We start from the raw sequence: 27713 nt of genomic DNA, 5'->3' as shown, positions 1-27713 counted from the left end.
TCCATGAACTGTGTGTTAGCCATCACTCTGAAGCATTTTCGCAAAGATAAGAAGCATTACTGTAGTGCTAAATAAGAAAAAAATGTCTTAGAAAAATGGCACATGATAGGGCTGAATTTTATAACACTCAAGAGCAAGAACAACTTGAAGCCAACGTTGTTTGGCTGCATACAGCGACATGGGAAAATTACTGCAGGAAGAACCTAGTGGTATGTTCCAAACAGAAGGTCCTGTTGGCTTCTAGAAGAGGGCAGAGTGGGATGGGGTGTGGCTTAAGGCGGCCTAATATTCCTTTTCTGGCTGCTGTGACCTGATAGAAACACTTAAAGAACAGGATCTCAGAGGATCGAAGCTATGGCCACTTGGCCCCTGTGTGTTTGGATAGAAAACCATGCTGGTGGGAGAGTGTGGTAGGGGGAAGGTTCTCCCTCCAACGGAGTACAGGAAGCAGGGTGAAAGAGACACAGAAAGGGGTCAGAAACAAGATATGCTCACGGGTGCCCCCCCAGGCAACCTACTTCCTTCCCTTGGGTAAGTTTCACTTCTCAAAGCTGCCAGAGATTCCCGAAGACCACTACTAGGGGGCAACCCAGCATTCCCAAGGTTTGCCTGTAGGGGGCACTGCTTTGTCACTTTTCGGTTGCTGCGCTAAAATACAAGCAAAAGCAGCTTAGGAAAGGGTTTATCTGGCATATGGTTTCAGAGGGAACAGAATTCATCATGGTGGGAAAGGTCTGGCAATAGGCAAGGCAAGACACGGTGGCAGAAGCAGGAAGCTGGCTGGTCACATTCCCATACACACACAGGAAGAACAGAGAAAGGAACGGAGAGGTGGGGCGGGGGAGTGACAAGAAGCTAGAAACTCACAAAGCCCGCCCCAGTGACGTACTTCCTCCAGCAAGCTCCTCCTCCTCCTGAAATTTCCACAACCTCATGAGAACAGCGCCACCAGCTGGCAAACAAGTGTTCCAGGACCACAACCTATGCGGGCGATTCTCACGCAAATCTCCACGCCGTAGAGCCATTCACAAGGGCACCCATAAATGTGGGCAAGAGGGAAAAAGCCACCTCACTTACTCTGTGTGGAATGCTGATGTGGGATGGAGGTGTGCACGAGAGCGAGAAGAGGAGGGGAGGGATCTGACCGTCCGGATGGTCTCTGAACTTGGAGACCAAGTTCTGGGAAGCACAGGGCCAAAGCTACACTACAGGCCAACACAAGCAACAGCCAGTCAGAGGCCTGAACGAGCAGAGTGAAGGAGGAAGGGGAGAGAAGGAAGCCTTCCCTAGGTGCCCTCGGTAGTAGGAACACCTCCCCCTCCCCCACTCTATACTTTCTTCCAGGAACAGCTGGCCCCAAGGTAACAGGACTCCACTCAGACTAGCTGTTCCGGCCTGAAGGTCATGAGTCTCCGGCCCAGCCCAACTCAGGGAATAAAGGAAGGGCCAGGCTTTCTCTTACACTAGAAGTCTGAACCCTGTGAGACAGAAGGAAGAATTCACAAGGTAGGGGTCCTGGGTCTCCAGAGTGCTGGTAAGGCCCAAGCTCGGCCTGGGCCTGAGAATCAGGGTCTTCTTTAAAGCTGCCCTTCCCTTGTCCCCAGTGAGCTGGGTTGCAGAAGCCTTTGCTGCCTTCTCCTGTGAGGAGACAGGCTCTGGGCTGGCATTGCCAGACCCGAGCGTAGGTAGCAGTAGGGGTCCGCTTCCTCCCAGCTGTGCAAGGCACCTTCCCTTTGTTTGTTTTGGTTGAGGCATTGAGAAAAACAAGGAAGGGAAGTCCTAAGTCTGCCTTTCTCTGACCCAGCTTGTCCAGCTATGTTGGAAACTCGGTGAGGCCTGGTTCTTTTTCTGGCCCTTGTGTGTACAGGGAGCATAGTGTCTGGGCCTTAGAGTACAGCCACAGTGAATGCTCAGGGAAGACTGTTTACCAAGCTGTCTGTGAGCTCTGAACTGGGCTCTGTGGGGCTGGACGCTCAGCACTGGCTGTTTATTCTGGAACATTCTCTCTCTATAGGGCCTTTAGTATGACCAGAGAAAAATGGAAGTTTACAGTCACGGGGGTACTATGTCAGCAAGAGGTGGGAATCTCACTCAGACCTCTGCCAAGCCACCCATCCCAAATTGTACTTGCACAGGACTCTCTGATTTACGACTCCTTTCTCTCCCTTAGGGGCCACACTGCTGTCCAAATTCCTCCTCATGGCTGACCTGCTTCCTCTGCTGCCCTGGGCTCCCCAGGGGGCTCAGGGTGCTAACCAGGACTCATCTGGGTCTCCAACTGAGCAACAGACACAGGATGACAATGTCCAGGACCTCTCTCCTAAATCCTGGAGGCTCTTGGGGGTGCCTGCCATTCACATAACTCCATCCAGTGATGGGGAATCACCTCCAGGCACCCCAAATACACCACGATTTCAGAGTCTGAAGACCCCGGACCCCGAGTGTCTATCTCAGGACAGGTCAGACTTGGGAATGGGATGGGAGGTGTCTTTTGTATTGTCTCAGCTCAAGTGTGGGCTCCTTTTGGTTGATAATGCTGAAGCTCAATTAGAGTCTAGCCTGAGCATATACAGGCCTGATTTGAGACCATGGAATAGATAACGTATATTAGTTCTGTTTCTTTTCCATGTAACCAAATACCTGTCAAGAACGTATTACAGAAGGATTTGTTTGGGCTCATGGTTTAAGGGTATCATCATCATCGCGGTAAGGAAGGTGCAGTGCTAGGAGAGTCCTGTGGCTCTGGCAGCAGGAGGAGGCAGCTGCATGCTCACATCTCTGAGGATCATGAAGCAGAGAAATGGGAACACCAGCTTATGCTTTTTCTTTTTATCACCCTCTCGTATTTAGTCTGGGACCCCAGCTCAGGAGTATGCTACACACATCCAAGGCTATTCTTCCCCCAGCTCTGGAAATGCACTCCCAGACACACTCAAGGCTGTGCCCCGTGAGACTTTAGATGCCTCAGTCCAATGAAGTCAGCAAAATTAACCAGCACAAGCCACAAATAAAGGTCCAGAGTGTGCTTCAGGACCAGTGACTGTGGGTCCAACTGCATGCTGCCAGCAAGAAGACCCATAGCATAGACTGTGGATGAGGGCTAGAGCAAAGGTGGCAGACTGTAAACAGGATTTGGTTTCCAAACAAGTACTCCTCTTGCAGAGAACCAGAGTGAGGTTCCCAGCACCCACATCAGGCAGCTGGAAGTCACTTGTAATTCCAGCTCCAGGGCACCAGATATACCGTCTTGTGGGTTCCATCATATACATAGTCATTCTCCCTCCCCTCCCCCCCCACACTCACTATTCAAAAACATCTTTTTAAAAATTAATTTTAAACATTGAAAATAATACCAAGGACAAGGACAAGGCTAAGCGAGGACAAGTGTGGTTTCCTGCATCTCCAGTGGCAAGACATATTTCTGTGTGTGCCATCAGCCACCACAAGAGCTATTTCCTGCTGTGGCTCACAGGTGGGTGTGAAGCATTCAAACAAAACTTCTCCAAAGAAAAACTACTCCTAGCCCAGAGAGACTGAAACCAAGAGGCTCAAGGGCAGAGCATCAGCAAAGGAAAGAACAGGACAGACTGACCTTAAGTAGAAAGAACTGTGTGTGTATGTGTGTACTGGGGTTTCTCCCCAACTATGGAGGCTGATTAAGACCAAATGTTCAGGAGGCAGAGTGCTGCCCGCACCAAAAAAGTCTCAGAAACTAGGATGATCAAGTGGGAGGGAGAGGCAAATTGCAGAAGGATAAGATGGGGACTAGTTGTATATCTTTCAAAGATACGGAATAAGAGGCTGGCTTGTTGATGCTGGGGGCGTTGTAACAAAATCACATAGGAGGGATCCACACTGACTTCAGGGCAGTAGGTACCCTGCCTGCCCAGGCAGAGAAAAGAGAGGTAGGCACTTGGGCCTTTGATGGTAAATGTTATAGTGTATCTGTTTTTAAAGGTGTGTTTCTAAAATGTGTCTTCATGTGTATCTGTGCATGTGCATGCGGGTGCCTACAGAGGCAAGAAGAGGGCACTGGATGCCCTGGAGAGGAGTTAATGTATCCTGGGAACCTAACTCAGGTCCCTTGCAGAAGCAGAACGTGTTCTTAACCACTGAGCCAGCTCTTCAGCCCAGTTTGTTTCTGAGACAGGCACTTACTTTATTCTCTAGGCTGACCTCAAACTCTTGGTCCTCCAGCTTCAGCCTCCAGAGTCCTGGAATGACAAGGGTGTGCCACCACGTGGGACTTAACAGCTAGTCAGTCCTTCCCCTCCTCTCCTCTCCCTCCTTCCTTCCTGCATTACCTTGGCAAGTCCAAACTCTATGTAGACCAAGCAGGACTAAAATTCACATCGATCTTCCTGCCTCTGCCTCTGCCTCCCAAGCACTTCTAAGGCCTGTCATACCATGTCAGTTTAACAGTTCAATTCATCTAAAAAAAACAAAACAAAACAAAAAAAAAAAAACAAAAAAATCCAACTAAAATGACTACCCACTCAAAGAAGTCCTGAGTGATCTTTTTGATATGCAAATTTGAGCACAATGGCCTCCCTCGTAAACACGTTAATGACTTTCCATTGTTCTTAGATACAATTTAGAACCGTTAAAGAAATAAGTGAGACTTTTTATGCATACTTAACTGCATATGATGATTGAGACCCGGATGTTCTTTATACATTTTTTCTATTTGAAATGAATATTCTCTACTTAAAAATATAAAAATTTCTGGGGTTGGTGGTTCCTGCCTGCAATCCCACAATCCCAGCATTTAGGAAGCTGAGGCAGGAAGTTCATAAGTTCGAGCCCTGCCTCAGCTATCTACTGAGGTTTGAGACCAGCCCGGGCTACATAATGAAATCCTGGACCTCCCTCCACACACACACCCTCACCACCAAAGTAAAATGTCTTTCTAAGAATAAACAAGCTACGGAAGTATAAAAAGAGAAACGGATACAGAAAGATGGACACAGCCGTGCAAGAAGTGCAAGCTTCCTCCAGCAGAAGGGAAAGCAGTGAGGCCGGAGGCAGGTGGGGTGAGCAAAGTGGGTAAGCTGGTGCCTGGAGGCCAAGAAGTCAGACAGGTGAAAGGGGTCTCATCAGGAGGGCTCTGGACACCAAGGTGAACACACTTCGTTACAAGGAATGAGGTGGAGCCAGGGTAGGGCTAGAAGTCAAGAGGTCTCTGGTCGGACTTGGCGATTCACAGACACTCCGGCTGTAAGTGGTAACATTGTGGGGTAGGAATGGAAACCAAACAAGGTGGGATTGGGTACACTGGGCTGGGTCCCAAAGATAGTGGTTCACATTGTGTTCTCCTGCAAAGGAGACAACCACGCATGGCTTGCAGAGGTGGGTGCAGGGCTGGCTGGCACAAGAACTCGTCCTACACTGCAATGTATGGTCATTTCCCGTCTTGAGGCTCGGCAGGCTTCCCAGTATCAAAAGCGCTGATGAGCCCTGCCCCTGTGCTATTCTAGGGAAACCCCTCGCCTCGGAGCAGGGGGCTCCCCAGGCCTGAGGGACTTGCCTAAGCTCACACAGCACAGCTAGGAAACGGGTGGGCTGGAGTCTGACTCAGTCTGCACAATTAGACTGGGGAAGTCTCCACACACGCAGAAAAGTGGACCCTTCTAAGGCAGGAACTAAGGCTCAGAGCCTGGGTGGGGAGGGCGGGAAGAGACTTTCCACCCTCCAGCTGCGGTTTCCCCCCCACACCCCCAGACTTCCGCCCCAAGCCAGTTCTTTCCAGCATCAGCCTGACACCCACCTCCACCCCACTAATCAGGGAGTCTCCTGGGTCCTAGGGGAGAAGCCCAGGGTGTTTTGTCTCATTTGTTTGCTTGTTTGTTTTGAAGACGCTCTGCATTCCACTCTGGCCTGGACTTCATTATGTAGCCCAAGCTCAACTCGGACTCACAGCAATCCTCCTGCCTCAGCCTCTGGCATATGAGGCGTGCGGTATCACGCCCCGCCCAGGCTGCTCATTTTAAATAAAAATTTTCTTCTGTCCCTCGGTCAGGCCAAGTCTCCCAGCCGGACCTTCCCCAGCCATCTAGGCCTAGGCCGGCGCTCGCGTCCAGTCCCCCTCCCGGCGGGGGCGGCGCCGTGACGCGCGGGGCGGGAGCAGGAAGGGGGTGTCGCTGACGCCGAGGCGGCCTCCGGCGGCTCCGGCCTTTTGTGCGGGTGGCAGGGTCCGGTGGAGGCGGCGGCCGAGGCAGGCGAGGCCCGGGAGGCCCATCTCATCGCAGCCGGCCGGGTCTTGCCCTGCAGCCGGGGCGCCGCATCCATGTTCGAGTAAGCACCAGGCCTCGGGGTGGGGAACGGGGATGGCGGTTTGATCGGGCCGGGGCAGGGGGCCGGAGTGGGGTTCCCGAGCGACATGTAGGAGCGACAAGGATCGGGACCAGGAGGGGGTACACGTGTCTCTAGTGCATGGGGGATTGCAGACCGGTGGCGAGACCCGAGCTTGGGGCATCACTGCGGGCCTGGGACGCGTACAGGCAGCAGGGAGCTCCCCTAGGCCGGAATAGTCCCCCTCGAGGAGCCCTGACCCGGCACCCAGATGAAAGGACCGCGAGCAGCCCCACCCCCCGCAATACTGTGCAGGCCCTGCAGCTCCTCCCGCCAGTGGTCCCCGTCTGTCGCGGGGGGCTGGGGAAAAGAAGCTTCTTTAAGCCTGAGATCTTGGTGGGGTGGGGGTCGTGTGTTTTCTGACTTGAAACACCCCCTCCCAAGCGCGCGCGGCACACACACACACTCCAGTGCCTAGTCCCTGTGCCTGCGGGTTTCCGTTTGTAATTGTGTTGTGTGTGTGTGTGTGTGTGTGTGTGTGTGTGTGTGTGTGTGTGTGTGTAACAGCTGGGATCCTTTGGGGGCAATGTTGTGTGCCTTTCTATGTGTTATCTGTCATCTTCTGTGTGATGGCTACCAACCAGATTGTGGAACTCTTGGACCCACTGTGGTTGTGTGTGCGGCATGTCTCATTATTTTAGCGGCACCGTGTGAAGATCCTGCATTCTGGAGCTCGTGCCTCGTTGTGACTTTGGAGTGTCTTGTGGCAGGTTTCAGGGCTCCAAGTGTACATACAGCCTTCCGCTTCAGTCTCTGGGCTGGCTGTGCCTGTAACTTACAATTATGTCTGAGTTACCACGGTGGTGGCTCTCACTGTGATTTTAGGATGGTGCATGTGGTTGGGGCTCGGATGTCTTGTGCCTGTCATCCACATTTGAAAATCTTGGTTCAGAGAACAAGTAGAAATTGCATGTGGCTGCCTGTGACATTGTTGCGCCGCTGGGCCCTGTGGGTGGCTCATTCACCTCTGGTTCTATCTGTGGGAAAGTTCCAGTGTATCCAAATGTAGTATTGTTACATGCCTTGGGTGTGTGGGAGATTGTATATGTCTCCCAGATCCTTTGTGGCTTTGTCTGTTGAAAGAGACAGAGAGACCCCTTGTGGCTTTCTCAGCTGAGGACCCTCCCTCCTGGGATGTTGGGTGTAACCTTAACTGCTTTGTAAAGCCTGCCCCATCCTCACTTCAATATCTGGTACAGCATTCCCAAGCCCCCCTTGTCTATGGGAATGCCAGGGTTCTCTGTCACCATGACAGCTGATAATTCCATTCCTCGACCCCTTGAGTACTGGCCTTTGCTTTGTTTTCTCTGCCCGGTGAATACCCTACCGTTTCAGGGACAGTCAGGATGTATAGGCTGATAGGAAGACTTACCTTCCCATAGGGATGAATGTCTGGGTCACTGGGTCCCGTGACTGGGTGATGTCTGAAAATTTTTGTTGTGGGTTTTGCTGTTGTTTTGGCCTTTAGTGTTTCTGGAAAAAACTTTCCCGTGGTTGTATATGTGAAGCTAATTTATGTTGGGCTTACTGTGTTTCTCTGAATTTGGGATTGATTCTGGGATTCTGTGTGACTTTAGCATATTTGTGACATGTGTCTCGTGTGTGTGTGTGTGTGTGTGTGTGTGTGTGTGTGTGTGTGTAAAACTTTACTGGCATTTGTGTATGAATTTCACATACTTACAACACTATGGTTGTTTATGCTTCTGATACTTCTGAAAGGCAAACAGATGAGAGAGACTTCATTCACCTGCAGGCAAGTTTGCCTGTGACCCTCTGCGGCTCCAGCCGTTTCCTTTGCCCACACACCTGTGTGTGTTCCTGCCCCACTGGGCTGAGGCAGATTCTGAGGCCCAGGAAGCCAGTGCATCTGCACAGTGAAAACACTATTCTCTTCCTAGTCTCCGCCCTGTAACGGTCCTCCTCTCGCCACTCTGACCCCTCCCTTCACTCTGCCAGGACTGGCTGACTGGCTGGCCGGCTTGGGCCACCCTAAGGCTCTGCTGCTACCCCAGGGCCCTTGAGAACTTCCTCTTTGTCTCATCTGAGAGCAAGGGGGATGAGCTTGGCTTGTCTGTGCCTCCAGCCTGCCCTCAAGTGGACCCGGGGCTTCAGAATTAGCTGAAGTTTTAGCCCAGAGGTGAGAAAAGACCACAGGGACATCCATGGTCATCTTCTCTCTAGAAACATGCGCAGTGACTTGGGGTCTTCAGGCCCGTGTTTGGAGCCCATGTGTCCTCAGTTCGGCTGGTGGCTTACCATTCTCAGACCTGCCAGCCTCCTTCCTGACCCTGAACTTGATGTCCTGAGAGAGTCCAGCACGGCCTCCCCAACACTTCGCCAGCTCTGTTCTTTGTCCCCAGCCCTTGGCCTCAGTGAGCCTTGCCCAGCTAAGCCCTTTGCAGTCACTCTGGCCCACTTAAGAAACCCTCTCTGCTCCTAATTATCCTGTCAGAATTCAGTGTGCATCAGATTTTAAGTTGGGGTTTTTGATGTGAGTGGGGGTGAGGATTTACATTTGTTTTTGTTTCTCTTTTGTTTTGTGACAGTCCTGGTGATGGAATCCAGGACTTTGCATGCAAGTCCCATCCTCCAGCTTCTGATCGGTAGATTCTTTTGACTCACATGCCCAGCTCCTCAATGGCAATATCCGAGACAGTCTACTGACGAGCCACGCCCCCAGACCCTCACCATTGGGTTCAAGGCCCTTTAGGTACACATCCCCAACTCTGGAGGATGTTGGTATGCAGCCTATGCTGGTTTCAAACTCTGCGATCCTCCTGCCCCATCCCTGGGATACTGCGTTAACAGGAGTGCCTCACCACCTCTGGCTGGAATCTGTGTTTCAAACAGGTCCTGGTACTATTGGTGGTAGTGTTCTGGAGGGCTGTGCTGAGCTTTACAGCAAAGGCAACTGTCAGAGGCCATTATGATCTGTCTCCCTGATTGGTGCAGCCAGGTAGTGGGGACGCACTGCTTACAGTATCCCTACTGTGTTCCGTGTGTGTTCAAACGGCGATAGGAAGGCCTGGGGCACCAGCTGAGGCCCCTCCAGGGTCAGCGTAGCTTCTTGGACAGTTCCAGGAAGACTGGTGGCAAAGCTGTCACTTTTATTTCTGCAGCTGTGCAAAGGGGGGAACTGTCACAACGTCGCTTCTTCATCCCTTTGTCCTACACATGCTTTCTTCTCCGAGTAGCCTGGAGAGGTAAGAAAACCAGGTGAAAGTGAGGCTAGGGAAGCCATAGATGCCACCCCGTGGCTCTGGGACTGCAAACCTTTAAGTCCTTTGTGTCCAAGTGTGCTTGAGTCCAGGCCCTGGGAAGGAGCGAGCAAACCTGGTCACTTGGCTCAGGCTCTGGTGGTGCCTACTCATGGGCACCTGCTAGGAGAAGAAGAACAAGGTGGGGAGCAGGAGACAGCGTGGGACTGACAGACGCTCTGAGGACAGAGAACGTGAGGGAGATAGGCAGAGGGCTGTTGAATTTCAAATAGTGCATGGGGAATGTCTGTCGAGCATGGCGGGGATTGGGGGCAGTTCCACCTATATCCAGTGTGGGAAGGCCATGTGGTCAGAGGGAAGAAGGAAGGCAGGAGCCACGATGAGGGCCGGGGAAGGGTCAGGGGCTTTCCTGGAGTAAGGAAGGTGGGAAAGCCTGGTAACCAGGAAGTCTCTGGCCTGCTTAGTGTAGGAATAGGCTTTCTCGGGCTGTAAATTGGGACAGATTGAGTGCAGACTCTAGATCATGGTGACCATGGCACCAGGTTGGCCCAGGGGGAACCATAGTGGCCCAGGCCACTGTTCATGTCCTTTCATTTGTCACATAATTTATAAAATGAATTTATAAGAATCATGTAAATGCCTCTCTCGCGCTCTATCAGAGCAGGGCTGTGGCAGAGGAGGAACTAAGACAGCTCTCAGGTGTGTCCCCAGAAGTCTATAGAGCTGTCGTCACAGAGAAGTCACTGTTCGGGTGACTGCTGCCCCAGTAGGGTATGGGAACCTGCACAAGGCAGAGGGGTGCACTAGAGTCTTGAAGTGTTGTAGTGTTGTCTAATATTTGCAAGGCCCAGGCATGGTCATGCGGCCTGTAGGTGACTCTTTAGTGACTTCTTGGGTGGGATTCCAAAAGCAGCACCAACCAAGGATGACAGCACAGGCCTGTTGTGACAGCTGCTATTCAGAAGGCTGAGGCAGGACAACCAAAACTTCAGTCCCAGTCTAGACTGCTGAGTGAGTTCAAAGCCAATCTGTACAGTTTATTGAGAGACCCTGCCTCAAAATAAAAAGTAAAAGGGGGTCTGGGGTGTGGCTCAATGGTAGAACAGGTGCCTAGAATCCCCCAGTGAGGGGCTGGGAGTGTGACTCAATGGTAAAGCACCTGGCTACAGTCCCCCAGTGAGGGTCTGGGAGTATGGCTCTGTGGTAGAATGTCCACTAAGCATATACCAGGCTCTAGGTTCAATTCCCAGCTCAGCAAAAAAGAAAAAAAAATTTGCAGGGCAAAGAAGAGCAAAGGCAGTGTGGACAGGGAGACCCGCATGAACTAAAGATTGTACAGGAGAGACATACTTGATGGAATTTCCTGAGGGAACAGAGGGGATGGCCTAGTGGGTAAAGGTGCTTCAGTAAGGCCAACCACCCATGTTGTGTGCCTGGGATCCGCATGGTAGAGAGGACCAATCCCTGAAAAGGTTCCTGAAAGAAGAGATATCACTTGTACTCCAGTTAGATCTGTGTCCCTGGAGTTAGAATCCTTCCCAGGAACCACTGTGCCTCACTCACGCTTGTAGTCTCAGTTTCCACTGTAAAGCCAGACAGTCCTGGGACCAAGCACACAGTGTTTTTGAGCAGCAATAAAAATCAATCCCTCAGAGTGCTTGACAGACTCCCGATAAGAAGTCACCAACGATGTCCCTTTAAAGTCCCCGCCACTCAGCCCCACCGCCTTTATTGCAGTTGGTGTTTGCACAGTTACCAGAATGTTCTGTTTGCTTAATGTCGGCCTCTGGCAGGATGTTAACTTCACAGAACCGAGCCGTACTTCAGGTTTCTGTTAGTGCTGGTCGCAGCCAGATCAGGGCTGTTCATTCAGTCCCACAGTGTTTGTTAAGTATTGTGTGCCCTGTCTCTGTGGGCTAAGGATACAGACAGCGACCAAGACTTCCTCCAGTTCACAGTTTAAGGCAAGCAATAAAGAAACTGTATAAACAAACGAACGGGGTGAGCGTAGATAGTGTGGGTGAGTCAAGAGGGAAGGAGGGAAGGAAGGAAGGAAGGAAGGAAGGAAGGAAGGAAGGAAGGAAGGAAGGAAGGAAGGAAGGAAGGACCTCTTTGAGGCTGAGAGACCTTGGAGGAGGAGGGCTGAGGATGAATGAGGTGGAGTCCATTATGCTGGGCCGTGGGTAGACTTTCAGATGGAGGGAACCACAGATGCAGCGTGTGACCCTGGGGAGCTTAAGGAACAAGAGGGGGCCGGAATGATCTGGACAGAGGAGGAACATGAGGCCAGGGAAATAATGAGACCTGGTCACATCGAAATCAGACTTGATTTTCACTTGGAGAGAGAGACAGCCAAGGTAGGGCTTAGAGAACCCTGAGCTGACTCAGGTGGCCGGTCACCAGCCTCCTGGGCTGCAAGTGAGGAGAGACTGAGGCTGAGACAGCAATAGAGAAGGAGAAGTAAATCTGTGCGCCTTCTGTGTGGGAAGGAATGGAGTCTGGGATGAGCAGATGCAGTAGTGAAAGGAAAATGGAAGTCGGTTTTAGAGGTGGTGTTGGTGGGAGTGGCAGACAGATTAGAGATGAGGAAAGGAAGGACATTAAGAACGGTGCTTTGGGGGCTGGAGAGGTGGCTCAGCGGTTAAGAGCACTGACTGCTCTTCCAGAGGTCCTGAGTTCAATTCCCAGCAACCACATGGTGGTTCACAACCATCTGTAGTGGGATTCAATGTCCCTTTCTGGTATGTGTTAAGAGAGCAACAGTGTACAAAAATAAATAAATAAATAAATAAATAAATAAATAAATAAATAAATAAATAAATAAAATAAATAAAATAAATAAATCTCTTTAAAAAAAAAAAAGAATGGTGCTTTGGAGCTGGAGACATGGCTCCTGCTGGTTAAGAGCCCATACTGCTCTTGGAGAGAACCTGAGTTCAGTTCCCTGCACCCATAAGAAGACCCACAACCACCTACAACTCCCGCTCCAGGAGCTATGGCGTCCTCTTTTGGTCTACACAGGCACTACACGCCTGTAGAGTACATAAATAACACTTTAAAAAGAGGGGTACTTAGGTTTACATTCTGAGCATCACAGGCCCATAAAGGCTTGCTTTATGAATAAATTGGTAAGATTATGTTTAGAAAAATCAGGTGTTGGGCATGGGTAAAAAGCACTTGCCATACCATCCTGGTGACCTGAGTTCAGTCCCCTGATGGAAGGGAAGAACTGACTTCTAGAAGTTGTCCTCTGCCCCCACACACGTGGTCATAAAATAGCAAGTGTCATCGAGGGCTCACTGTGTGCCTGACTGTGTTAGAGAGACTTCACGGTTTGACTTCTTTAATCCCACATAATCCCACATAATGATGATTTATGTGGGGTCATCGTTCCTGGGCTATAATGAAGCAGTAGAGGTGCAAGGATGTTCAGGCCTGCTCTAGGGTTAGGGACACAGGAAGGAGGTGAATGGGGAGGCGGGGTGGTGGATAGAAGGATGAATGGATAGGCGGATGGACAGACAGACGGATGGATAGATGAACTGATAGGCAGGTGGTTGGCTAGGTTGACAGATGGATAACCAGATAGATAGTTGGATGGACCGATGGGAGGATGGATGGACTGGTAGATGGGTATATAGGTGGTGGATGGATGGATGAATGGATGGATGGATGGATGGATGGATGGACTGATAGGCAGGTGGATGGCTAGGTTAGTGGGTGGGTGGATGGATGGATGGATGGATGGATGGATGGATGGATGGATGGATAAACTGATAGGCAGGTGGATGGCTAGGTTAGTGGATGCTTGAATGGGCAGGTACTTAGTTGGATAGATGAATGGGTGGGCAGATGATGCACCTTTAAAAATCAGGTTTATCCCTGCTCCCTAACCTGTTCCCCCACCCTCTCGTCTTCCTCTCCCACCCTAGCACCACACCCCACTCTGGCCGGAGCTCACCGAGCAGCTCCCCGTCTCTTCGGAAGCGGCTTCAGCTCTTGCCCCCAAGCCGGCCGCCTTCGGCTCCTGAGCCAGAGCCAGGCACCATGGTGGAGAAGGGGTCTGACAGTTCCTCTGAGAAGAGCGGAGTGTCCGGGACACTCAGCACCCAGAGTCTGGGCAGCCGGAACTTCATCCGCAACAGTAAGGTGGGTGCGAGTGCAGGTGAGGCCAGGAGAGGGTGGCAAGGGCAGAGAACAGCACAAGGGCTCCTCCTGACTCATTTCTTTCTCTTGCAGAAGATGCAGAGCTGGTACAGTGTAAGTATCTATCTGCACGTGGGGCTTGGTAAAGGTATGGGGTGGGGGGCTGTCTGCCTTCTGGGAGCTCCAGACCAGAGAGAGCAGGTAAGGAGTGGGCAACAGGTAAAGAACCACACACAGGACGCTGCTATTTATGGTCTCTTTGGCCTTCCTCTTCCCCCTTGAGAAACATTAGCCTAATCTTTTGAGGCCAACTGGAAGAGTGGGTGAGATTTAGTGATGATGGCGGTGGTGTCTTGTACAGGGCCTAGCTCTTACATGAAGTCAGTAAACAGAGAGATAGCTCAGCAGTTAAGAGTTCTGGCTGCTTCCACAAAGGACTCAGGTTTGATTCCCAGTACCCATATGGCCATTCACAACTGCGTGTATCTCCAGTTCTAGGAGACCAGATGCCCTGTTCTGGCCTCCACCTGCACTGGGCACTCTCACCGTGCACCCATATACATATAAGAAAAACACTCATACACATAAGTAATTTTTTTCAAAGTCAGCAAATGGCAGGTGTTCTTATGGTGACATGTATGGTGTGAGCAAAGAGACCCCAGGGACCAAGAAGACTGAGAGGGATCAGAAGCTTTGGGGGCACAAATAGGAGCTTGGAATCTGCACTCAGGTTCCCATGCCCCAAACCTCTCCACAGATGCTGTGTCCCACATACAAACAACGTAACGAGGACTTCCGGAAACTCTTTAGCAAACTTCCAGAAGCAGAACGCCTCATTGTGGGTGAGTCTCCATGCCTCCAGCCTCCGTTTCTGACCTGGACAGGAGCCTCAGTCCTCCACCCTGCCTCTCTGCTGGCCGGTGAGCTGCAGGCCAGAGCACGTGACTCATGTGTCTTGCCTGTCTCTCCCTCCTCTACTCTCAGATTACTCCTGCGCCCTGCAGCGGGAGATCCTCCTCCAGGGCCGCCTCTACCTCTCTGAGAACTGGATCTGTTTCTACAGCAACATCTTCCGCTGGGAGACCACGGTGAGTCGAGCTGCAGGTGGATGCAGAGGGGCCTCGGGGCCGGCAGGGCTCCCAGCTCGTTCTCACTGCCCTGTGCTGTCTTTAAGATTTCCATCCAGTTGAAGGAAGTGACCTGTCTGAAGAAGGAGAAGACGGCTAAGCTCATCCCCAATGCCATTCAGATCTGTACCGAGAGTGAGAAGGTGAGTGGTGGTGGACCGATGTGGGGGGGCCACACCAGGATCACAGCAGAGACCCCCTCCAACTTACCTAGGCACTCCCATCAGAGCAGAGCCCCATTTGTGTTGAACTTGGCCTGTTTATTGTCTTGCCCCTCACGGTGGTCCAGCTCCACTCATTTTGGCTGGGACCCCTACAGTATTCTCCTATGCAGTGGCCCCTCACATAAATGTCTGGCAATGATCCTAAAATTTCCTGTGAACCCACCAGTTCAGATCTCAAAACTGGGATAGGAACTGAGGGCTATATGTCTTCCAGAAAAACACCCCACCATAGAGCCATCTCCCTAGATCTTGTTTTGTTTGCTCTTTGTTTGGTGACAGGGTGTCTTGCACCGCTCTTTCTGTCCTGGAACCCACCATGTCGTTCAGGGTGGCTTTGAACTCACAGAGATCTGCCTGCCCTTGCCTCCTGAGTCCTGGGATTCAAGGCTTGCTTGTTTGTTTTAAATATTTATTTCCTTTTATTTTACATGTATGACTTTTATCTTGTTTATGTGTATCACATACCTGTAGTACCCATGAAGGCCAAAAGAGGGCATCAGATCTCCTAGAACTGGCGTTAGAGATGGTTGAAAGCTCCCTGGACGGGGTGTTGTGGAACCCAAGCTGGGTCCTCTGTAAGAACAGCGGGCAGTCTTAACAATTGGGCGAACTCTGTAGCCCCTAGACTTTGTGTTTGTTTTTGAGACAGGGTCTGCCTGTGTAGCTCAGATTGACCTCAAATTCCAAATCTTGGCACCACTGCCCTAGTACTGGGTCAGCAAGAGCCACACCTGGCATTTGTCCTCAATTATAGCCCCATATCTGCTTGGTTGAGAGAGAGCTGTGTCACTCTGGGGTCCTAACAGGAAACAGGAAGGATTAGGCAATGACCCGGCTGTTTTGTCAGCCCAGAGCTGGAAGAGCTAGCCATCCCTGACAGCAAAGAGGACTAGGAAAGGCACTGAGCATTGCTTCTGCCTTAAGCATGGGGAAAGCTCCTCCCCATGATGGTGACCACTGGGTGTTCCTGCCCCATCTTGTCTCTGTATCCTCACGCCCCTCTCTTTGCAGCATTTCTTCACTTCCTTCGGGGCCCGAGACCGTTGCTTCCTCCTCATCTTCCGTCTCTGGCAGAACGCGCTGCTCGAGAAGGTATGAATGGTGCTCAGGAGGACAGAGTTAACTGGGCAGGACCTGGAACTCATAGGAAGCTCCCAGCTCTTCTCTGTGGGCACCAGGCCCTTTTGCATCTGTGGCTTCCCCAAAGGTCTTGCCAGGAATAAGCCAAGAGTTCCTGTGCCTAGCGTTGAAGCAGAGTCTCTGATGAAGGAGGAAGGGATTAGTACAGGCTGGTCCCCAGTGCCAAGGGAAGGCTCCATGTGAGGTAATACTCAGCAGGGAGGAAGGGGCATACGGTCATTACACCTATCCGTCAACACCGCTGACACCCCTGAGACACTTTCCCATCCCTGCTCGGCTGTGAGCCTGGCCCTCTCGGGACGCTCATCCCCCAGGAGAGCTCCAAACTGGCCATCCTCATAAGTAAAATGACCAGAGACCTCCCTCCTCTCGGGAGCCGGATGGGGCGGCATCCCCAGAAAGGACAAGGCCAGAGGAAGGCCCTTCGGTTCCATCCCCACCACCAGGCAGTTGTGTGTGGCCAAGGGGACCATCTCTACTTCAGAGCTCCCAGGACTGGATGTGGGCTGGGCTCAGTGATGTGCTGTATCTCATTTTGAGTGGATTAGGCATAGCTGGGGCTCTATCTCAGTACTGTCACCTCCCAGCGGGGTGACCTTGGATGGGCGACTGGGCACATCTTGTCTTGAAGTCTGATAGTGTGGCACTAGTATCTACTTTGAGGTAGGACTTACACAACGCTTAGAGCAATGCCAGCAGCGGCCGCTGCCCTGGCTGCTATGATTGGCTGTTATTATTTCATTGTCTCTGGGGGCCAGCCAATCAGTGGGCAGTGGGACGCCAGGGCTGCTGAGGATAGATAGAAGAGGATGGAGACCAGACGGCATAGGAGGCTGGAGCTTGGGCTCCTCTGGAATCCGACTGGCTTTGAATCCCCACGGGTCATTTGCGTGACCTTGAACACATGACTTCTCCTTATGGACTTTCCGGATCCTCCTCAGTAAAAATGGGAATCTTCCCTAGCCAGAGCACTATGGACTTAAGGGGTATGGGTTGTAGGGCCCAGGGCTCTGCAGAAAGAGGCAGGCTAGTGACAATGTGTTAAGTGGCGATGGGTAGAGCCTGGAGTGGATAGCCATGCTGCCCTCTTGTGGAATCTAGAGGAACTGCTGGGACCAAGCAGTAGAAACAAGAGGTCAACCTCCTATCCCTTATGCCTAGACACTGAGTCCTCGAGAGCTTTGGCACCTGGTCCATCAGTGTTATGGCTCGGAGCTGGGCCTCACCAGTGAAGACGAAGACTATGTCTGCCCCTTGCAACTGAATGGACTCGGGTGAGTTGGAGGTAGAAGATGGCTGGCTCAAAGGGATGACAGGAATTTCTGAGAGACCCTCCTGGGTCCCTTGGATCTGCTGTCCAGAAAGGAGTTGCTGACAGATATGAGGTTACTGTGCACAGCCCGGGGGAGGCGGGGGAAGCACAGTGAGTGTAGCATATGGAAGCTGGAGGGTCCAGCCAGCCCCCCACTTCTCCTTTCCCTTGCAGGAGTCCCAAAGAGGTGGGAGATGTGATTGCACTCAGCGACATTAGCCCCTCAGGGGCAGCCGACCGCAGCCAGGAGCCAAGCCCCGTGGGTTCAAGGTGTGGCCGGGTCACTCCAAACCTCTCTCGAGCCAGCAGTGATGCAGACCATGGGGTAAGCAAGTGGGTGCTTGTGGGGAGAGATGGGAAGATTGGGAATGGAGGAGGGAGGGCAGAAGATCAGTGGACGAGGAGGGGCTTGGCAGAGGGATGAGGTGCTCATGGATGGAGAGAGGAAGACAGGCGAGGAACATAGAGGTGAATTGGGCAAATATATGAGGATGGGGGGAAGGAGGAGACAGAGGGGATCAAGGTAGATGGATAGGAGACCGATGAGCAGCAAGCATTCGAGTAAGTCCCCATCACTGGGTGGTCCTGAAGCCTCTGTCAGACTAGCCAAGGGCCCCCAGGGACAGACATCTTGTCTCGAGGGTTGATCATTCTGGCCACAACCTACACTTTAGTCTATCGGACTCTTGTGGCCAGAGTGGGACTGTGGGAACCCTTGGGCCGGGGTTGAGGTGTGGAAGGCTGGATGGAGCTCTTCTCTGCAGGCCGAGGAGGACAAAGAAGATCAGACGGACAGTCAGCTGGATGCCTCCTCCAGCCAGACAGTGACCCCAGTAGCAGAACCTCTGAGTGCTGAGCCGGCCCCGCCAGATGGGCCCACGTCCAACCTGGGTCCCCTGGATCTGCTGTCCAGAGAGGAACTGTTGACAGACACGAGTAACTCCTCCTCATCCACTGGGGAAGAAGGTGAGGCGGGCGGCCCCCATTCGTTCGCTTTGGTTATACCCATTAGAACTCGTGAGAGTGGAGGCATTGGTACACAGGGCAGATGCCGGGGGTGTCGGTCAAACAGCATTCCTGGAACCCTGCACTAATGGTTATGTGGCCAGGAAAGGCAGGCTATAAAATTGATTATGTTCGTTTTCCCTGTACCAGCTTTCAGGTCGACTTTATTCTTGTGAGCCCAGAGACAGAGCCCTAGGTCTGGCTTCCAAACAATGTGACGGCTGCAGAAATCCCAGCCGTGGCTCTGATGGGTCTGACATGACGAATGATCCCAGTTGACTGTAGGGGTCTGGGCACCGCTGCAGTGTCTTTTATTGGCTGGGCTGGGGTGCGTGCCTACCTTCAGCCAACCCTATGTTATAGGGAAAATTGAGTGGTGTTTCAGGTTCTCAGTGTCTCTCGTTCAGGAAGATGGGTTTGCCCCTCCACCCTGGAGGCCTGGGAGTGAGGAGGAGCAGTTGACCCAAAGGAACCCAGAGACTGTGCACATAGTGAGGACACTTTTGTCTCCCAGGTGACCTGGCTGCATTGCTGCCTGACCTCTCCGGCCGGCTCCTCATCAACTCCGTCTTCCACGTGGGTGCTGAACGTCTACAGCAGATGCTCTTCTCGGACTCTCCATTCCTGCAAGGCTTCCTGCAGCAGCGCAAGTTCACAGGTCAGGGGGCAAAGGCAGCAGAGGACCCTGGGTCTGGCACTGGCGGGAGCAGGCTTCATGCTACCTCTGGCCAGCAGTGGCCATGGAGAGGGTTTTCAACCTCTCCATGCCTGATTCTTCTGCACACTGTGTGCACTTTGTAGTGCTCGTGTTAGAGTGAGAGGGGAGGGAGTTGCTACCTGGAAAGGGCCGCTAGCAGTAGCTGTACTAAGGTGAACCAACGCCCGCCAGTGCCCGCTCTCTCAGACTCCTGGAGTACGGGGCAGCCGTAGAGTGTCCGAGGCTTGGTTTTAAGCAGATATTACTCCTGGGTAGAGCAGACACAGTCCTCAGGAGACTAGAATGGCCTAAGCAGTTGGTTCACTCCCTAAAGTGCATTCTGTGCAAGCACGAGGACCCCAGTTTGAGAACCAGAACCCACATAAAATGCTGGTACTGGACCAAGGTCCACTGAGTAACGGCGTTTACCCAAGACCCACGTGGTAGAAGGAAAGAACCACACGTTTCCTCTGACACACGTGTGCCCGGTACACGTGTGCCTGGTACACGTGCCCACCCCCATAAATAAATAAATGTAGTAAAATGTTTTAAAGGGGCTAGAGAGATGGCTCAGAGGTTCCGTGCATGTACTGCCCTGCAGAGGACCCAAGTTCTGTTCCTAGCGCCACATGGGTCTAAGCACAGCCGCCTGTGACTCTAGCTCCAGGAGGATCCAACACCTTAAGCTTCCACAGGCACTGAACTCACATGGCCATACCCACACACAGACGCATGTATGACAGAGACATACACTTACACACAGAGAGACACACACATGACACAGACACAACACACAGACACACAACACACAGACACACAGACACAAAAACACACATGACACAGAAACAAAGGCACACACACAGACACTCAGACACACACAACACACAGACACACAGACACAGAAATACACAGACACACACAGACAGAGATACACACAGATAAAGCACATGCAGACACACACATAGACACACACAGACACATGGGACATAGACATACATACACGGACACACACAGGCAGAGATACAGACACACACGTAGACATACAGACACACGGGACACAGACATACACACACGAAGATACACACACACATAATGTACACAGAGACCCAATCCACAAACACATAGACACAACACACACGCCCATACACATCACACACACACACACACACAAACAAACAAACAGACACGGACACATGGCACAGAGACACACACACAAACACAAAAAACAGTAAGGATAAAATAGATCTAAAAGTTCTTTAAGATCTGGGCATTGTGGCCCATGCTTCTGAGCACATGACTAGCAGGCTAGGCCTGGCCATCTGACCTGTCCCAGTTGGTGAGCATCAGGCCAGTGACAGACTCCATCTCAGGGAAACAAGGTGGACGACACCTGCAGAGAAACCTTCTACACGTACACTCCCACATGCATGTACCCACGTGTGCAGCCGCACCCATGAGTACACACAGGCATGGTCACGGGCATATACATACGGACCTGCCTCCCCACCTTCCCCAAGACAATGGCTGTACGATAGAAGAGAACCCAAGGCCTGGGACTCCGCCGGGGGCCTGAAGGATGATGCACTGGGGACCCGATGGGAGGGTGTAGAGAGGTCCTGGTATACCTGGTTCAGTGTAGCACCAGGTATGTGTGAAGGTTCAGGGGACTCCAGGGAAAAGGTGTCACAAAGGTGGGAGTTCCTTCATTTGATGCTTGGGAACAGAAAGGAAGCAGAGGCTGTGGCTGAGGTGGTCCCAGAAGGCATCAGGAGCTCCCCGTCTGTCATTACCGCTGTAGTCTAAATTGTTTTAGCTTCTAAGTTAAAGTGGGCCGGGCAGCACAGTGGCGGCACAGTTGGGGACAAGTCCCCAGAGAATTGAAACCCTCCAGAAAGGCAGGGCTTCCTGCAGCTGAGAGCAAAGAAAGGAGAGCGTGCTCTTCATTCTCCTCCTCCCTCCCAGATGTGACCTTGAGCCCTTGGAGCAGTGACAGCAAGTGCCACCAGCGCAGAGTCCTGACCTACACCATCCCCATTAGCAACCAGCTAGGCCCCAAGAGCGCCTCTGTGGTGGAGACACAGGTGGGCCTGGGTAGGCAGCTGACGGGTGGGCTGGCCCCGAGGAGCAGCCCTGACCTCCCTGCTGCTCCTTCTGTCCCCTGCAGACGCTGTTCCGACGTGGCCCACAGGCGGGCGGGTGCGTGGTGGACTCTGAGGTGCTCACCCAGGGCATCCCGTACCAGGACTACTTCTACACTGCCCACCGATACTGTATCCTGGGTCTGGCCCGGAACAAGGCCCGGCTTCGGTGATCCCGAGTGTGCCCTATCTCTACCTCACCTCAGTGGTCAGGGCTGCCTCCACCCAGCATTGGAAGAGGTCATTGTGAATAGAGTAGTCGATGTGCTCGGCTGTTCAGTGGACAGCTGAGCACTCGTTGAACATAGATATTCTAGGTCTCAGGGACAAAAGTTCCCCTGTAAGGGACCTTAAACTTCACTGGGGAAATTCCAGTGAACTAAATGATTGCAGAATGTTCTTCAGTTCACTACCTCACCTAGCTCTGGAGAAATATACAGGAGGCTGCCGTGAGAGGGCAGGAGGTTGTACTAAAAATATTTCATAATAGCCACAGAAAGGGGCTTCCATTCAGAATGGCCAGTACCAAGCCCCTGAAGTGGGACCATAGGAGTAGCTGGAGTAGAGAAGCAGGAGCATGGGGGTAACTGTAGTAGAGAAGCAGGAGCATGGGAGTAGCTGGAGTAGAGAAGCAGGAGCATGGGAGTAGCTGGAGTAGAGAAGCAGGGGCATGGAAGTAGCTGGAGTAGAGAAGCAGGAGCATGGGAGTAGCTGGAGTAGAGAAGCAGGAGCATGGGAGTAGCTGGAGTAGAGAAGCAGGAGCATGGGAGTAGCTGGAGTAGAGAAGCAGGAGTAAGGTGCATCCAGGGAATCAGCCTGAGCCCAGAGGACCCTGAATGAACTCCACACACAGGCTCCTTCAGACTGCAAATGGGGGCGGGGTGGGAGACCAAGAGGAGTGCTCCCACTCTTCTAAGTGTAGAAGTAAAGGCTAGGACCAGTTGGGAGTGGCACAAAGGACAGTAGGTGGATTCTGGATAGGTTTTTGTAGTTAGAGAGCAAGGCCTATAACTTTAGTACTGAGGAGGGGATCCCAGGTTCAAGGCCGCAGTGAATTCAGATTTATGAGCCCCTGTTACAGGATTTTTTTAAAAAGGGACTGGTGTAGAATCCACTGGGGAGGGGCCGATGGTAGGGCTCGACCATAGAACCCTTGCTCAGCAGGTAGGAGTTTCAGTCCCTAGTATGGCCCCAGACCAAAGACAGTTATGGGTAGACTCCTAAAGTGTGATTTAAATGTAAATGTGGCTGGAGGAAGCTGAGGAGGCCAAGGCCTAGGCTTGAGGTGACAGAGACCCTTCTCTGAATCAGGTGTGGGGTTCGTAGATTGCCCCTACAAACCTGACCCAGGCTCTCTCTTGTCCCCATCCTAGTGTATCCTCAGAGATCCGCTACCGAAAGCAACCGTGGAGCCTTGTGAAGTCTCTCATTGAGAAGAGCTCGTGGACTGGCATCGAAGATTATTTCCACCACCTGGGTAGGGGACTGAAGGCTGGTGGTGCGGGGCGGCGGTGGCTCAGCAGGGTGCAGACTTACCAAGAGGCCCGACTCTTGTCCCTCAGATCGAGAACTGGCCAAGGCAGAGAAGGTGTCCCTGGAGGAAGGGGGGAAAGATGCTCGTGGGCTGCTGTCAGGCCTGCGGAGGAGGAAGCGACCCCTGAGCTGGAGGGGGCACAGAGATGGACCTCAGCACCCAGACCCAGACCCCTGCACCCAGACCAGCATGCACACCTCAGGTATGTCACCTCGAGATAGGCAGCTGGAGGAGATGGTCCGCTGGGGTGCTCCTGGCTCACCCCAAATTGCCATTTTACAGGTTCCCTCAGCTCTCGCTTCTCGGAACCATCTGTGGATCAGGGCCCCGGGGCAGGCATCCCCAGTGCCCTGGTTCTCATCAGCATTGTGTGAGTAAGGAGACTGGCATGGGTTTGCAGCCTGGCTGTGTGATGTGTCTCACATGCTTGGCCTCTCTGGGCCTCTGCTTCTTGTCGGGATGTGGGTTCCACAATCCACTGAGCAAGGATTTCGTGAGATGATGTTTGAGATAGGTCTGGCAGAGTTCCCACGTGCTGCTCAATTGGTCTTAGAGAAAGAAGTCTTTCTTGCTGAGACAACAGCTATCCTGGGGCCCAAGGGAGCTAAGAGGGGAAATTTTCTGGAAGAAGAGACTAAGTGTGTGAAGTTAGCCACTCAGAAGAAGTCAGGTTGTGGGTACATTGTTATTCTGCAACTAACCCTGAGCCAAATGAGGCTGGAGACACAGCAGTGACCCAAGAGTTCCATGGGAGTGGTAGAGAAGTGGGAGAGTTGTTCAGACCAGAGGGAGGGGGCTGAGCTAGTGTGGGAGGTCGTGGCAGCCAAAGATGAGAAGCCATAACAGATTTGGGATAGCCAAGGACGGATGAGCTGAGACCTCCATGGGGCTTGGGCAGGGACACCAGGCATTTGGGAGGCCAGTGTGTACGGGAAGGGCAGGACACTAAGGAAAAGCAAGTAAGACCCCCACCCACCCCACCACAGCTTAGAGCTGACTCAGACCATGTGCTTAGCCTCTTGAGGCCTCAGTGTCCCAAGATCACCCAGGAGGAACCCCGTGATCTTCAGGCTCAGAGCTAGAGACCCTCAGTGTAGGAGGGCCGGGTACCAGCCCTGCCCTGGGCAGTTCTCACATCTCTGTCTTCCCCTCACTGCCTCCGCAGGATCTGTGTGAGGTAGGGCATCCTCTCTCTGCCATTCCCCTGTATTGTAGCTCATCCCCCTGCAGCATTCTCTCCCTGTTCAATGTCCCTGGCTTTTCCAGGGAAGATGGCTTAGTATGGCCAGCAAGCATGTAGGCATGACATAGGTCAGAGCGTGAACCCTGTCTTTTCTGCTTATGGGCTGTGTGACCCTCTCCGAGCCCCTTTCCTCTGTAAAGGGTGGGTAATCACGGCACTCTTTAAGGTATGGTTATGCTAGTGTCTTGGGGTTGGGTGCAGAGCTCTAAGCCTGACTAGAGGGAGTATCCATCGTGGTCCCAGGGGCCTGATTTTGGACTCTGTCCCCAGCCTCATTGTTCTCATCGCCCTCAATGCCCTCCTCTTCTACCGTCTCTGGTCTCTGGAGAGAACAGCCCATACCTTTGAGTCCTGGCACAGCCTGGCACTGGCCAAGGGGTAAGCGGAGAGAGCCTGAAGACGGGCGGGGCTGGCGCACACTGAGGTGGCCAGGACCGTTCACTCAGATTCTTCATGTCCACAGCAAGTTCCCCCAGACAGCCACGGAGTGGGCCGAGATCTTGGCTCTGCAGAAGCATTTCCACAGCGTTGAGGTGCACAAGTGGAGGCAGATCCTTCGCGCATCCGTGGAGCTCCTGGATGAGGTACGAGGTAGCCACAGGGGCTGTAGGGTCATTGGGTCAAGATGCCTCCCTACCAAGGGGTTCAGTGTCCTCCATCATAAAACAAGGAATCAGTCCTGGTGCTGAGCTCTTAGCTTGCTAGGGAGGTCCATGGAACAGAAGGAAAAAGACTCCTACCCTGGAAAAACATCCTCCAGGCATGGCTGGATCCAGCCACTTGGCTGTAGTAAGAAGCCCCTCTTTCTGTTCTGCTTAGCAGGTTGGTTGGGGGAACGGACCGAGGATAGTTCTCTCTGTCATTAGCTGCTGGAGTCACGTGCCCATGCTTCCCTAAAGCCGAGTAGCCAGGCTGTACTGGGCTTGGTTCTCTGCCTGCCTTGGGCTTAGGTTGGCTGATAGGAAAGTGAGTCTCCCAAGGGCATTTGGTTCTCATCTCCAAAAGGGGGTTGATGAAGTCACCCTGTTTAGTTCAGGGGACACTCAAGGTCAGACTGCTGACCTTATGTAAGTGACTGTTATTTGGGCCTTGGCTGTATCTTCTAAACAGTAAAGTAAGGCCATCCTTCATAAGCTGAGAATGCACTGACACTGGGAGTAAGGCCAAGCACTGTAAACACTGAATGTTCTTGCTGTTGGTGAGCCTCGCCCAGGCTTATAGTAGGTGCTGAATAAATACACTGTCACCATATGGTGCTCCTCTTAGACCCCAGAGGACTGCAGCCAGCAGCTGAGGAAGACAGAGGAAAATGTGTGGCATTAGGGTGGGCGCCTGTGATATGGAGGAGAATGAAGGAAAGACTCCAGCTTTGTCTGGTCCCTGAGGGCATCTGGACTCTGCTTAAGGAATTTATGGAAATCCATTTAGTGGGCCTGGGGGTTTGGCTCAGTAGTACAGCCCCTACCTAGAATCCCCCAGTGAGGGGCTGGGGGTGTGACTCAGTGGTAGAGCCCCTTCCTAGAATCCCCCAATGAGGGGCTGGGGGCGTGACTCAGTGGTAGAGCCCCTGCCTAAAATCCCCCAATGGGGAGACGGGGGCGTGGCTCAGTGGTAGACCCCCTGCCTAGAATCCCCCAATGAGGGGCTGGGGGCGTGGCTCAGTGGTAGAGCCCCTGCCTAGAATCCCCCAGTGAGGGGCTGGGGGCATGACTCAGTGGTAGAGCCCCTTCCTAGAATCCCCCAATGAGGGGCTGGGGGTGTGACTCAGTGGTAGAGCCCCTGCCTAAAATCCCCCAATGGGGGGGTGGGGGCGTGGCTCAGTGGTAGATCCCCTGCCTAGAATCCCCCAATGAGGGGCTGGGGGCGTGGATCAGTGGTAGAGCCCCTGCCTAGAATCCCCCAGGGAGGGGCTGGGGGGCGTGGCTCAGTGGCAGAGCCCCTGCCTAGAATCCCCCAGGGAGGGGCTGGGGGCGTGGCTCAGTGGTAGAGCCCCTGCCTAGAATCCCCCAATGAGGGGCTGGGGGCGTGGCTCAATGGTAGAGCCCCTGCCTAGAATCCCCCAGGGAGGAGCTGGGGTGTAGCACATTAATCAGAGCAAGAGCCCTTAGCATAGTAGGGCTATCCTGCCACTAGCCAGAAGTGACCAGTCCTCCAGCCAGCCTTACAGCAGTAAGCCCTGTGGATTAATTACTTTCTCTGTGACCAATGTATGTGGCAGACACAAAGTAGGTAAACTGGTTGGTTTTCTTCCTCCTGTGGCAACAACACTTAGCAGCCACTGAGGGAAGGCTTATTTTGGCTCGTGGTCCCTGGGAAGTCTCTGTCCAAAGGTAGAGATGGCACAGAGACCAGAAGAAAGGCCAGGCTATAATCAACAAGGCCTATCCTTAGTGACGTGGGTCTCCTGGCAAGACTCATCCTGTAAGTCCTTCAGCCTGTAAGTCCAGACCAGCTGAGGAGTGGGGGACATTTCACAGTCAAGCCAGGAAAGGAGAAAATGTTTACTAGGGTCCTGATGTGCTGACCATTCTGGGGGTGTCCTGGGAGCATGAGAACAGCAGACCAGGAAGTAGATAGAGCTAGGGGTGGGCTCTGATTCTCAAAGGCCTCCCCTAGTGACCTAAGTAGTCAGTGAGGCCCTGCTTGCTGAAGGTGCAGCAGCCTTCCGCTATAGCGCCATCTGGTGGGGACCATTCGACACACCAGCCTATGGGAGATGATTCAGATTTAAGTAGTAACATCTTGTCCCCTTTCTGTGTTTAGGCAGGAGGTATGCAGCATCCTTTGGTTTGAGGCTAGGTCCTTAGTCAAGGTCCCATGGTGTACTTAACTAATGGATGAAGCTCTAGCAGCCCTCGAATCTCTGACATAACTCTATGAAGCTGGGATATTAATCAGGAGATTATATAAATCACCTGTACGTCAGGCAAGGAAATGGGCCCATAGCAGTGAACAGATTTACCCTTACACTGTTAGTAATGGCAGAGTCCGGATTTGAACCCGGACTACCTGAGTCCCACCTTGAGAGGTTACCGAGTGGTGAGGCAGCACGACCATGCAGAGTAGCGCAGAGCCTGTGCTCATCCTACCTCCCCCACCTCTTCCGGCAGATGAAGTTCTCCTTGGAGAAGCTACATCAAGGAATCACTGTCCCAGATCCTCCGCTGGACACTCAGCCACATCCCGATGACAGTTTTCCCTGAGGACTCCTGATTGAAAAGCCACTCCCCTGAACGGACAGAAGGACACACGGAACCCTGGCAGCCACTGCTGGCACGGTGTAAACGCCGCCGGGAGGTTCCTGCCTGCCCCTCACAGTGGCCCCGCCAAGAGCCACACAGACCTGGGGACCATAGAACCAAGATGCACTTTAGATCTGTGTGTGCCTGTACCGGTCCAGCTGCCACTGCCTGCTCAGCCAGGGAGCTGGCCTGGTCTTTGGCAGGCTCCCCCTCCAACTAACTTATTTTGCCCAGCTGGGGTTGTGGGGGACACCTTTTGGGGTGCACGAGACCCTCTGGGTTTAATGTATTATATTTATTTGGGAATAGCAACCCCAATAAAGGGTTGGAAATGGC

At 52.7% G+C, this 27713-nt stretch overlaps 1 protein-coding gene across 3 annotated transcripts; it reads left to right on the top strand.

Moving 5' to 3' along the window:
* Nucleotides 1-1360: 1360 nt before the first annotated feature.
* Nucleotides 1361-27713, top strand: Gramd1a (GRAM domain containing 1A). Of its 3 annotated transcripts, NM_001399636.1 has the most exons (20): nucleotides 1375-1506; nucleotides 2171-2459; nucleotides 13502-13718; nucleotides 13809-13829; nucleotides 14473-14557; nucleotides 14700-14803; nucleotides 14890-14985; nucleotides 16078-16158; nucleotides 17368-17480; nucleotides 17693-17843; nucleotides 18283-18484; nucleotides 19038-19181; nucleotides 21183-21301; nucleotides 21385-21527; nucleotides 22732-22835; nucleotides 22921-23094; nucleotides 23175-23262; nucleotides 24406-24513; nucleotides 24599-24719; nucleotides 27246-27713. In NM_001399636.1, exons 2-20 carry the CDS (start codon nucleotides 2200-2202, stop codon nucleotides 27336-27338), a joined length of 2424 nt encoding a protein of 807 aa, NP_001386565.1. In that variant the 5' UTR covers nucleotides 1375-1506; nucleotides 2171-2199; the 3' UTR covers nucleotides 27339-27713. The 3 variants fall into 3 exon arrangements, 2 of the variants coding, with proteins under 2 accessions (NP_001386565.1, NP_001014182.3); NM_001014160.3 differs by lacking the exons at nucleotides 1375-1506; nucleotides 2171-2459 and adding an exon at nucleotides 6173-6294; XR_005487912.2 differs by lacking the exons at nucleotides 22921-23094; nucleotides 23175-23262; nucleotides 24406-24513; nucleotides 24599-24719; nucleotides 27246-27713 and having other exon boundaries at nucleotides 1361-1506; nucleotides 21385-21598.

The sequence above is a fragment of the Rattus norvegicus genome, chromosome 1 (assembly GCF_036323735.1).
Source record: "Rattus norvegicus strain BN/NHsdMcwi chromosome 1, GRCr8, whole genome shotgun sequence".
Classification (NCBI taxonomy): Eukaryota; Metazoa; Chordata; class Mammalia; order Rodentia; family Muridae; genus Rattus; species Rattus norvegicus.
Note: the sequence above shows the minus strand (reverse complement) of the source record. Positions and strands in the feature narration are given on the sequence as shown.

Bases quoted from the DNA above. Each gene is read 5' to 3' on its own strand.
- Gramd1a (NM_001399636.1), top strand. From the start codon at position 2,200: ATGGCTGACCTGCTTCCTCTGCTGCCCTGGGCTCCCCAGGGGGCTCAG. The intron at 13,830-14,472 runs GTAAGTATCTAT...ACCTCTCCACAG, and splicing joins AGATGCAGAGCTGGTACAGT to ATGCTGTGTCCCACATACAA. The intron at 16,159-17,367 runs GTATGAATGGTG...CCTTATGCCTAG, and splicing joins AGAACGCGCTGCTCGAGAAG to ACACTGAGTCCTCGAGAGCT.